At 50.1% G+C, this 11,779-nt stretch overlaps 1 protein-coding gene across 1 annotated transcript; it reads left to right on the top strand.

Moving 5' to 3' along the window:
* Nucleotides 1-1,193: 1,193 nt before the first annotated feature.
* Nucleotides 1,194-11,515, top strand: PPP1R35 (protein phosphatase 1 regulatory subunit 35). Its single transcript, XM_053362233.1, has 5 exons — nucleotides 1,194-1,370; nucleotides 4,109-4,326; nucleotides 6,563-6,995; nucleotides 8,039-8,169; nucleotides 11,201-11,515. Exons 2-5 carry the CDS (start codon nucleotides 4,123-4,125, stop codon nucleotides 11,372-11,374), a joined length of 942 nt encoding a protein of 313 aa, XP_053218208.1. The 5' UTR covers nucleotides 1,194-1,370; nucleotides 4,109-4,122; the 3' UTR covers nucleotides 11,375-11,515.
* The last annotated feature ends 264 nt before the right edge of the window (nucleotides 11,516-11,779 follow it).

The following is an 11,779-nucleotide window of genomic DNA, read 5'->3' on the forward strand; positions in this document are numbered from 1 at the left end:
ATTATTTGGCTGCTTCCATTATATATCTCCCCTGCAGACCTCTCCCGTTCTCATCCACCCAGCACTCAGGAAATTCCTGCGCCCGCTGCCAGGCATTCATCCGCGGCGGGTTATTGTTCTGCCACCAACTGCAGCGGAAACCTTTATCACAGAGGAGAGGGCAGATCTCTCCGTGCAAAAAAAGAGGGATTTTTTCCAGAGGCTCTTCGGACAAAGACTCAGCGTTGCTCGCCGCCGCTCATTGGATCTCCCCGCCTCCTGCGGCTGCGCCCATTTCACAGATGAAGGGGCCGGAAAACTGAGTCCGGCTGGCAGAGGGAACTCCAAGGCTTCAGTCGGAAGGGGTGCTTTGCCAGGGTCCTTGACTCCATGCGCATTGGCTGCATCTGCAAACGCTAAAGGTTCAAATATACGCAGCGCAGGGGAGTCTTTAAATCTTGCTGGGCATGTTCCCACTGCCCTCAGTGGTACCTCTGGAAAAAGATGGGGGGGAAAACCAACATTTTTCTTTAAAAAAAAACAAAAACACTTCCTGATTGGGATTTGGCAGCCTAAAGTCAAATTGGTTTGGTAGGGAGTGGTAAGTGTCGGGTTCCTGATTGCTTTTAAAATAAACCTACTGCAGATTCAATAAAATAAAATAAAATAAAATAAAATAAAATAAAATAAAATAAAATAAAATAAAATAAAAATTAGAACCACTGAATCATAGAACTTAAAAGTTGCAGTGGATTCAAATGGACACCTAGAACGGTTTCCTGAGCCTCCTGCAATTATTATTAATAATTACTTTTATAATAATAGCTATGAATATTATTATTTGTTATTTGTTATTATTAATATCTATGCCGAGAGCTGGTTTCGAACCGGCGGAGAAGTGTCTTGTTTTTGGCCGCCATCTTGCATTCAGAAAGAATCTGTTGCGCAGGCGCAGCTTCCGCACCACCCTATTTAACCCAGAAGGCCTCCCTCCCTTTCCCGCCGCTCATTCTCTATATAGACCGCTCCCAGCTCGGCCGCCATCTTAGAATCAAAACGAGGCTACGCCCCAGCCCCCGCTCGGCCCCGCCCACAGCCCCGCCCCTCGGAGGTTACGCTTGCAAAGCCTCCCACCTTTCCATAGAGGGCGCGAGTGTTACGCCACGGGAATTGCCGGACTGGGCCTTGCTGCGCCGCGCGACTCTATGGTTCTCCATGGCTTTAGATAGAGCGTTTTCAGGACAGGCGCCATCTTGGACCGAAAACGAGGCTACTCGCTTCCTTTTGCACCGCCCGCTTCAACCGTCCCCAGATTCTTCCCCGCCGGAGGCAAAGAGTGGAGTTTAGACGAGGGAGAAGCCGAGAAGTGGAGGGGCTGGAGATAAAAAGGGGTAAGGGGCCGGGTTGGAAACTGGGGCGGGAGCAAGGGGTGCAATGTGCAATTTGGGCTGCAGCAGAAAATGTGCAAAGGCGGGAGGTTGCAAACTGAGATCCTGCAAAATACTCCCCCCTTAAAACATCAAAAGAGCCCTGCGGCATCCGGATTCGACCCAGGGCCGGACTAAGACTTTTGCAAGCACCGGAAAAAATTATGCTGTGAGGCTCCCCGCCCCCCTCCCAATATGTAATTCAAAATAAAAACAAAACAAAACTCTAAACTTCCGCATGATGAATTCTGCATATCAGTTAAATAAGCAGGGAGACAATATACAGCCTTGTCGTACTCCTTTCGCAATTTTGAATTGTTCCGTATCCAGTTCAAACTGTAGCTTCTTGTCCCACATCCTGCAAAATAAAAGGTAAAGGGACCCCTGACCATTAGGTCCAGTCGTGGCCGACTCTGGGGTTGCGGCGCTCATCTCACTTTACTGGCCGAGGGAGCCGGCGTACAACTTCCGGGTCACGTGGCCAGCATGACTAAGCCGTTTCTGGCGAACCAGAGCAGCGCACGGAAATGGCGTTTACCTTCCCGCCGGAGTGGTACCTATTTATCTACTTGCACTTTGAGGTGCTTTTGAACTGCTAGGTTGGCAGGAGCAGGGACCGAGCAACGGGAGCTCACCCCGTCATTGCGGGGATTCGAACCGCCGACCTTCTGATCGACAAGCCCTAGGCTCTGTGGTTTAGACCACAGCGCCACCCACGTCCCCTTCAAAATACTCCCCCCTTAAAACATCAAAAGATCCCTGCGGCAGCTGGATTCGACCCAGGGCTGGACTAAGACTTTTGCAAGCACCGGGGAAAATTATGCTGCAAGGCTCCCTGCCCCCCTCCCAATATGTAATTCAAAATAAAAACAAAACAAAACACTATACTCAATGTTGTTTTCCAAAATGGCCCAAGGCTTACATGTATGCTGAAACAGCACCTGGCTGGATCTGATTTCCTCGGGTTATTTCGATTTAATGTTAGGACACCGTCTACCCCACTTGCCTCTGGTTTAGGTGGGATAAGGAATAAAAAGAGAGCAGAAAAATGGGTGTAGAGTCGAGGGTTAGGAAGTCTAACAAAGTCCTGATTTTTCCCTTGATGAATACTTGGATGCAGTTGTTGTTGTTTAGTTGTTTAGTCGTGTCCACCTCTTCGTGACCCCCTGGACCAGAGCACGCCAGGCACTCCTGTCTTCCACTGCCTCCCGCGGTTTGGTCAAACTCATGTTAGCAGCTTCAATAACACTGTCCCACCATCTCGTCCTCCGTCATCCCCTTCAGCTTGAGGTGCTTTCAAACTGCTAGGTTGGCAGGAGCAGGGACTGAGCGACAGGAGCTCAGATCAACCTCCACGCCTTCTAGAGAGCTTTGACCCTCTTCACTTCCCTCTTCAACTTTGCTTTTGTTGTTTAGTCGTGTCCGCCTCTTCGTGACCCCCTGGACCAGAGCACGCCAGACACTCCTGTCTTCCACTGCCTCCCGCAGTTTGGTCAAACTCATGCTGGTAGCTTCGAGAACACTGTCCCACCATCTCGTCCTCTGTCGTCCCCTTCTCCTTGTGCCCTCCATCTTTCCCAACATCAGGGTCTTTTCCAGGGAGTCTTCTCTTCTCATGAGGTGGCCAAAGTCTTGGAGCCTCAGCTTCAGGATCTGTCCTTCCAGTGAGCACTCAGGGCTGATTTCCTTCAGAATGGAGAGGTTGGATCTTCTTGCAGTCCATGGGACTCTCAAGAGTCTCCCCCAGCACCAGAATTCAGAGTGGATGGTTAGGAAGTTTCTATCCAAATTTTGGTTTTAAAGGCAGTGTAAGGTAGTCTCTATGGGAGTATATTGTATTTAATTAGGGGGTATCAGAGTTTTTAGGGGGTTAACCAGGCTGGGATAGCAGGCTTGTTGGTTTTTGAATGTCTGATGTGGATTTTTTCAATTTCGTTGTTCTGTATGGGACAATAACAATAAAGATCATTGTATCGTCTAACGAAGTCCTGATTTTCCCCTTGATGAATACTTGGATGCAGTACCAATATCAAATTCATTAAAAAAGAGAAAAAGATCTCATGTTCCTGGTGTCCCTGCTTTTCTGGTGCCCTAAACATGTGGCCCACGCAAGCGGCAATCACTGTCCTAAACATCACTGTCCTAGACATAATAATTATTATTATTTATTATGGCAGTGAATTCCACAACTATCCATGAGGATGGGCGCCCTCCAATAAAACCGGGGGCGCTTATCTCTTCCCCCTGATGCTCCTCTGCTATGACCCCCCCCCCAAAAGCAGAGCCCACTTCTTGGACTTAGTTAGGACAGCCTGGTGAAATCCAGATGTTTTGGACTACAACTCCCATCAGCCCCAGAACCTAGTGCAAAACAAGCAGAGAGCACCAGGCTGGGGACTGTCTGCTCAGAGCAGACATTTGGAAACAGCGCCCTCTGCTGGCGGGTTACTGGAAGTTTGCACTGCTGCCGCTTACATATTGCATCATTGGCTCCCAGAGTGTGCAGCAGCGCCCCCTGGGGGCCGGTGGGGTTAATTGTGCATTTAATTTTGTTTTGAATGTCATTGCGTTACTTCTCTCCCTTAGCTGTTCTGCATAATGCTTTTTATAGGGTGGGGAGCACTGGGGTGAGTCATTCCCCTTCCACCCCGCCTCAAAAATTGGAAACCGCTGATTTGCATACTCTTTTCTCTAATCTACAGCTTGCATTCGTCCCATGATGGCTGCTGCACCCACTCTTACCTGCAGCGATGACACAGACAGCCTCCCTTGCGCTGCACCCCTGCCCCTTCCACCCCCGACTCCCCAGGGCTTGGTCCCCGAGTCTGAGATGGTGCTCACCCCCGAGAGAGCCTGTGTGACGAGGCCGGGGGGCGGGATCCTTCGGCGACCCCAGCAGGGGAAAGCACGTCGTAGACAGGTGAGTGGCAGCTGGGAGAATGAGGTGGAAAGGGGGGGGAGGTGGTTTGAAACCATCAAATCTGCCGCCAGATTTCTCATTAATTGGGAAATCTATGCAGGAAGGCAGGACGCAGGTGGCGCTGTGGGTTAAACCACAGAGCCTAGGACTTCATAGAATCATAGAGTTGGAAGAGACCACAAGGGCCATGGAGTCCAACCCCCTGCCAAGCCGGAAACACCATCAGAGCACTCCTGACATATGGTTGTCAAGCCTCTGCTTAAAGACCTCCAAAGAAGGAGACTCCACCACACTCCTTGGCAGCAAATTCCACTGTCAAACAGCTCTTACTGTCAGGAAGTTCTTCCTAATGTTTAGGTGGAATCTTCTTTCTTGTACTTTGGATCCATTGCCCCATGTCCACTTCTCTGGAGCAGCAGAAAACAACCTTTCTCCCTCCTCTATGTGACATCCTTTTATATATTTGAACATGGCTATCATATCACCCCTTAACCTCCTCTTCTCCAGGCTAAACATGCCCAGCTCCCTTAGCCGTTCCTCATAAGGCATCGTTTTCAGGCCTTTGACCATTTTGGTTGCCCTCCTCTGGACACGTTCCAGTTTGTCAGTGTCCTTCTTGAACTGTGGCGCCCAGAGAAGACTTGCCAATCAGAAGGTCGGCGGTTCAAATCCCCGCGACGGGGTGAGCTCCCGTTGCTCAGTCCCTGCTCCTGCCAACCTAGCAGTCCGAAAGCACCTCAAAGTGCAAGTAGATAAATAGGTACCGCTCCGGCGGGAAGGTAAACAGCGTTTCCGTGCGCTGCTCTGGTTCGCCAGAAGCGGCTTAGTCCTGCTGGCCACATGACCCGGAAGCTGTACGCTGGCTCCCTCGGCCAGTAAAGCGAGATGAGCGCCGCAACCCCAGAGTCGGCCACAACTGGACCTAATGGTCAGGGGTCCCTTTACCTTTATGCAGGAAGGCACAGAGTTAGGACTCGCCCACACCCTCTCCAGAGGGCAAGGGATGTAGCTCAGTGGGACAGCATCTGCCCTGCACCAGAAGGTCCCTTGTTGCACCCCAGAGAAGGAGGCCCAGGATAGGTGCTGCCAGTCAGTTTCAGCAGTATTGAGGTATAGGGACCTCCATGGTTTGGCTTGGCTTTCCTGGCTTCCTGAGATTTTTGCTGTGCAGTACTGAGGTTGTTCTGGTGCTTGTGGGGACTTTTTTTTTTCCAAAGAGGGCCAGATTTGATGAAGTGAGCATGCATGAGGGCCGGCGGAAGTTATTGATTTTATATTAGGATTGAAGTTGTTGAGCTTTCAACAACCAAAGGATCTGGACTCCTTGGCCCTTGGCAGGTTTGGAATAAACATCCTCAAATCTATTAGTAGAACATATGGCAGATAATGCAATGACATGTACAATTTTTAACATGCAGAGAATAATATGTGCAAACAAATCAGAGGGGGGAGCTGAGGGAATTTCTTAGGGGGTGGGAGAAGGGGGGAAAGGGGAAAAATGTAATTGGTTATTTTGATTGATAATTTGTTTTGTTAAAATGGTTTAATAAAAATATATTTCTTTTTTAAAAATATTTTTATTAGGAATTTAAACAAAGCATATTATCTTAAAACATATCATCCTTAATCCCCCCCCCATTTCCCCCTCTCCCCTCCGTAAAACAACCCCCCCTCCCCCCTCATTTCCCTCAGTTCGAATCTCTGGTTTCTCCATAGATGCTATTCTCTGCATGTTACAGAATTGTATAAATCCTTCATTTATCTGACGGATTATTATCTATAAAAAAGTTTGTGAGTGTTTATTCAAAGCCTGCCAAGGAGTCCAGTTCGCTTTGTTGCTTCTTTAAATACTTTGCAAAAGGTTCCCATTCATCTTTAAAGTCACAGTTATCCTTGTCCCGCAGTTTATGTGTCAATAATAAAAAGAAGTTGTTGAACCTTTTTTACGATTTCCCCCCCCAAAGTTGCTTTTTTTAGGATTGGAGTTGTCAACCACCTTTTAGGATTTTGCCCCAGGAAATAAACTGCCACAGAGGCCGGAATAAACTGACCGGCGGGCCGGATTAGGCCCCCCCGAAACGGACTTTGGACATGCCTGGTCTTATGGATTTGCTCCTGGATTTACTCCTGAGCCTTTTCTTCTGCGGAGGATGTTTCTCGTTTTAGCAAATTGTTCACAATTCACCTCTTCTTCCCTATCTCGACTGTCCATTTTTTTTTTTTTGCACCTTGCCAGGTTCGTTTTAGGCTGGGATCCAAATCCGATGACATTGGCCCGATCCCCTCAGATCCCCCGCAGCCTGGAACGGAGGTTGCCGTTCCTGCGAGGCGGGGATCCCGGTCGGACGATGTCCGGACGGTCAGCCTCAACCCCCCCAAGCCCAGAGTGGAGGTGGTCCACAGCAGTGCAGGAGAATCTCCCATCACCATCACGCTGGCAAGAGAGCCCTCCCTGAGTCCGGCAGGGGGAGAGAAGGAGGAGGAAGGAGAAGAGGGATCGTGTCCACCCCAAAACCTGCTGGCCGGCCCCGTTCTCCACAGCACTCTTGCCCTGGTGGCAGAAGTGCACGCTGTGCGGGAGCAGGGCTTTAATGCCCGGCAGGCGGCTGAACAACTGGTGCAGCGCTCTTTCGTCGCTCGCTGCGCTGTGGAAGCCCGGGCTGGCGAGGGTGAGTATCGGGAGCTGAGCGTTGGGAGGTAAAACGAAAGCCCTTCTTTGTGCAGTGCGTGGTTAACCTCTGGAACTCCCTGCCTCAGGAGGGTTATCAATGGTCGCCAGCCAGGATTGCCTCCACACCTGGAGGAAGCAAGGTGGCTTAATCCCAGCTGCATAAACAGCCTCGGTCCAGTATACCTGAAGGAGCGTCTCCACCCCCATCGTTCTGCCCGGACACTGAGGTCCAGCTCCGAGGGCCTCCTGGCGGTTTCCTCATTGCAAGAAGCCAAATTACAGGGAACCAGGCAGAGGGCCTTCTCGGTGGTGGCACCTGCCCTATGGAATGCCCCCCCACCAGATGTCAAGGAAATAAACAACCATTTGACTTTTAGAAGACATCTGAAGGCAGCCCTATTTAGGGAAGTTTATAAACTTTTTGATGTACCGTATTTTTCGCTCCATAAGACACACCTAGTTTTTAGAGGGGGAATGCAAGAAAAAAAATATTCTTTAAAGGGAGCTCTGAGCAGAGCCTGTATGCGTCCCAGGCTCTGCTCAGCGCTCCCTTTCATGAGCCGTGTGGAGCGTGTGTGCAGCGCTTGAAGGCTTTCCCCCAAGGGGGGAGAAGGGCAGTCCGTCTTTAAAGGGAGCGCGGCTCTTGGGGGCTTTTCCGGGACGTTGGGGAAGGGACAGAGGAGCTAAGCCAGAAGGTAGAACAGCAAGAGGGAGCGCTGCGCAGCGATCCCTCTCGCTGTTCCGGCTTCTGGGATAGCTGCACAGTCTGCATTCGCTTCCTAAGACGCACACACATTTCTCCTTACTTTTTAGGAGGGGAAAAGTGCGTCATATAGAGCGAAAAATACGGTACTTTTAATCTTTCTTGGAAGCTGCCCAGAGTGGCTGGGGTACAAATAATGAATTTTAGTCCGTCTTCAAATATTCAGCTCCAGTTCGAGTGCGATGAGAGGCATGAGAATTTCTCTCTCCATCCATTTTCTCCACGCAATTCCCTGTTTTATAAACGCCTCGCTTTTTCTCCCAACACGCCTTTCACAGGTATGAACATCCGTCGGGAGCAACAACTCTATCAAGGCCTCGTCAGCCTGGAAGTGCCAGAAGTTGAATTGCTCAGCTCAGCCGTGCAGGAGAAACTCGCCCTCGTCCGGACCCGACCTGAACCCAGGAAGGTGAACAGGGAAGGGGGGGTGTGGCTTTGAGGATTCCCTAGAGCTGGAGGAGACAGGTGACTTTATATTTTTTAAAACCATTTTTATTGATTTTCCAATAAAAAACATCCAGTTAATATATCCAATCATAATACAGTGGTACCTCGCAAGACGAAATTAATTCGTTCTGCGAGTTTTTTCTTCTTGCGAGTTTTTCGTCTTGCGAAGCACGGTTTCCCATAGGAATGCATTGAAAATCAATTAATGCGTTCCTATGGAAACCGCTTGCCGGGCTGGCGGTGCGGAGAAGGGCTTTTCTCCCCACCGCAAGCCTTCAGGACAGGTCCGGGAACAGAGGGGAAGGCGCGTTGCGCTTCTCCTCTGTCCCCGGACCTGTTCTGAAGGCTGGCGCGGGGAGAAGGGCTCTCTGCCCCACCGCCAGCCTTCGGAACAGCCTTCCGAAGGCTGGCGGGAGGAGAAGGTCTCTCCGCCCCACCACCAGCCTTCGGAGGAGGTCCGAGGACAGTGGGGAAGACGCGCTGCGCTTCCCCGCTGTCCCCGGAGATTTCCCTATGGGCTTTCGTCTTGCAAAGGAAGCCCATAGGGAAATTCGTCTGGCGAAGCACCTCGAAAAACGGAAAACTCTTTCTTCTTGCGAGTTTTCCGTCCTGCGAGGCATTCGTCTTGCGAGGTACCACTGTACTCCGATTAAAATAAAAAACTAAAATAAAAGAGACCAAATTCTAGTCCAAATTATAATTATTAATTTTTTGGAGCTCCCCATGGTCTGGATCTCTGAAGCATATCTCCACATCTCAGTCCTGCCTCTCCTCGTTGCTTCCATATTTTCCACATATAATAATTATAATTATAATAATTTATTTATACCCTGCCCATCTGACTGAGTCTCCCCAGCCACTCTGGGCAGCTCCCAATCAAGTGTTAAAAACAGTACAGCGTTAAATATGAAAAAACTTCCCTAAACAGGGCTGCCTTCAGATGTCTTTTAAAGAGAAGATAGCTGCTTATTTCCTTCACATCTGACGGGACGGCGTTCCACAGGGCGGGCGCCACTACCAAGAAGGCCCTGTGCCAAGTTCCCTGTAACCTCACTTTTCGCAGGGAGGGAACTGCCAGAAGGCCCTCGGAGCTGGACCTCAGTGTCCGGGCTGAACGATGGGGGTGGAGACGTTCCTTCAGGGATACTGGACCGAGGCCGTTTAGGGCTTTCAAGCTCAGCACCAACACTTTGAATTGTGCTCGGAAACATACTGGGAGCCAATGCAGATCTCTCAGAACCGGTGTTATGTGGTCCCAGCGGCCGCTCCCAGTCCCCAGTCTGGCTGCCACATTCTGGATTAATTGCAGTTTCCGGGTCACCTTCAAAGGTAGCCCCACGTAGAGCGCATTGCAGTAGTCCAAGCGGGAGATAACCAGAGCATGCGCCACTCTGGTGAGACAGTCTGTGGACAGGGAGGGTCTCATCCTGCGTCCCAGATGGAGCTGCCCTGGACACAGAGTTAACCTGCGCCTCCATGGACAGCGGTGAGTCCACAATGACTCCCAGGCTGCGCACCTGGTCCTTCAGGGGCACAGTTACCCCATTCAGGACCAGGGAGTCCCCCACACCTGCCCGCCTCCTGACCCCCCAAAACAGTACTTCTGTCTTGTCAGGATTCAGCCTCAATCTGTTAGCCGCCATCCATCCTCCAACCGCCTCCAGACACTATTTTGACGCTTTATAATTCTCCGTCCCTGAGTCCACGATTCTCAATCATGTCAGACATCATATACTTTTTCATCGAGACACGTGACTTTAACCCCACCCCCCAAATTTAGAAATAGCAGGTGGGGTGTCAAGCAATGGTCCGATGGGTTTACACCAGTGTTACGAACGTCTCTCCAAGCTAAAGGTCCAGCAACGGGGGTGAATGTGCTGAGTGATGTCCTGTGGAAGACGGGAAGGAGCGCCCTTAAGATCATCATAATAATAATTTTTTATTTATACCCCGCTCATCTGGCTGGACTTCCCCAGCCACTCTGGGCGGCTTCCAACCAAATATTAAAATACAGTAATACACCAAACATTAAAAGCTTCCCTAAACAGGGCTGCCTTCAGGTGGCTTCTAACAGCAAGTACCCTGTTCTTGAGAGTGGCCAACCAGAAACCCCTAGGCAGGATTCAAGCGTGAGAGTACTCTTCCCCTTCTTGTGGTTTCCTGCAACCGGTGTTCACAAGGATGACTGCCTCTTGACACTACTGACGACAGCTCTCTCCTTCCAATAATTTGTCTAATCCTCCTTCGAAGTCCTCCTAGCGGTGCTGCAATAAGATTGCCAGCACATTTGCAAAGCTAAGGTTGCAAATGGTTGGCGTTCCTGAATTGCAGGGGTTGGACCGGATGTCTGTTGGAGTCCCTCACAGCCTCCTGCAGGAGGGGGTTCAACAGTTTAATAATAATAATAATAATTTTTATTTATACCCCGCCCTCCCCAGCCAGAGCCGGGCTCAATAAAATAAAATCACAGTAAAAACATAATAGGGGAAAAAGAGAGGGAGGAAAAACCCCAATTTAAAATACAGGTTAAAATGCAATTTAAAATGCAGCCTCATTTTAAAAGTAGCCGATAGATCAAGAGCATAAGGGGAGGGAAACATAAGGGTCAGACTGAGCCCAAACAAAGGCCAGGCGGAACAGCTCTGTCTTGCAGGCCCTGCGGAAAGATGTCAAGTCCCGCAGGGCCCTAGTCTTTTGTGACAGAGCATTCCACCACATCGGGGCCAGTACTGAAAAGGCCCTGGCCCTAGTTGAGACCAATCTAACCACCTTGCGACTTGGGACCTCCAAGGTGTTGTCATTTGTGGACCTTAAGGTCCTCCATGGGGCATATCAGGACAGGCAGTCCCGTAGGTACACAGGTCAAAACCAGCATCTTAAAACCTGACCCTGTACTCCACTGGGAGCCAGTGCAGTTGGTAAAGGACTGCATGACATTGTGTTTCATTAAAGACTTTCCCTCCTAAGCAACCGTCCCGTCTCTTCTCTGCTAGGAGCTGGACTGCACAGGCCCCGACCTCCTGGCCTTCTACGACCCGGAGCAGCTGTTCACAGAGAGCCCCTTCCTGGAGGTGGAGGGTCTGCCCCCCCTGAAGCTGCAACCTCGAACTCGGGACCCAGCCACCACATTCTTCATGTACCGGAAGCTGCGCCAGTGGGACAGTTAAAGGGCCTTAGGGGATGCTGGTCTGTCTGTCCCCCAAAACTGGACTCAAGACTGCTGTGTGGCGCAGGACTATTTATTCAAACAGGACTCCCTTTTGCACCAGAGTTCGCTTTTCATACATAAAGCTTAATTGGAAGCACAACTTCTCTCCAGTCTCCCAGTTATTGATCAGCAGGGTGGCGTGGTTTTGCCTGAACGTCAACAGCCGCCCCCATGCCGAAATCCCTTTTGAAAAACCGCTCAGACCCTCTTCCCCCGAATGTGGAGTTTGGCCCAGCCTGCACACAAAACACATAGATTGGTAATAATCTGTAGGCTTTTATTTATATATAGAATCAACTTTTTTTTTTTAAAGAAAGAACTCCAGAGAAGGGGTCCCCTTCAGATACACCCCCAAAAAGGCAGA

Source organism: Podarcis raffonei, chromosome 13, assembly GCF_027172205.1.
Source record: "Podarcis raffonei isolate rPodRaf1 chromosome 13, rPodRaf1.pri, whole genome shotgun sequence".
Lineage (NCBI taxonomy): Eukaryota > Metazoa > Chordata > Lepidosauria > Squamata > Lacertidae > Podarcis > Podarcis raffonei.

What these genes read in the sequence shown, in the direction of transcription:
- PPP1R35 (XM_053362233.1), top strand. Translation starts at nt 4,123, where the DNA reads ATGATGGCTGCTGCACCCACTCTTACCTGCAGCGATGACACAGACAGC. An exon ending in GGAAGCCCGGGCTGGCGAGG is followed by an intron (nt 6,996 to 8,038) that starts GTGAGTATCGGG and finishes CGCCTTTCACAG; the next exon opens with GTATGAACATCCGTCGGGAG. An exon ending in CCCGACCTGAACCCAGGAAG is followed by an intron (nt 8,170 to 11,200) that starts GTGAACAGGGAA and finishes CTTCTCTGCTAG; the next exon opens with GAGCTGGACTGCACAGGCCC.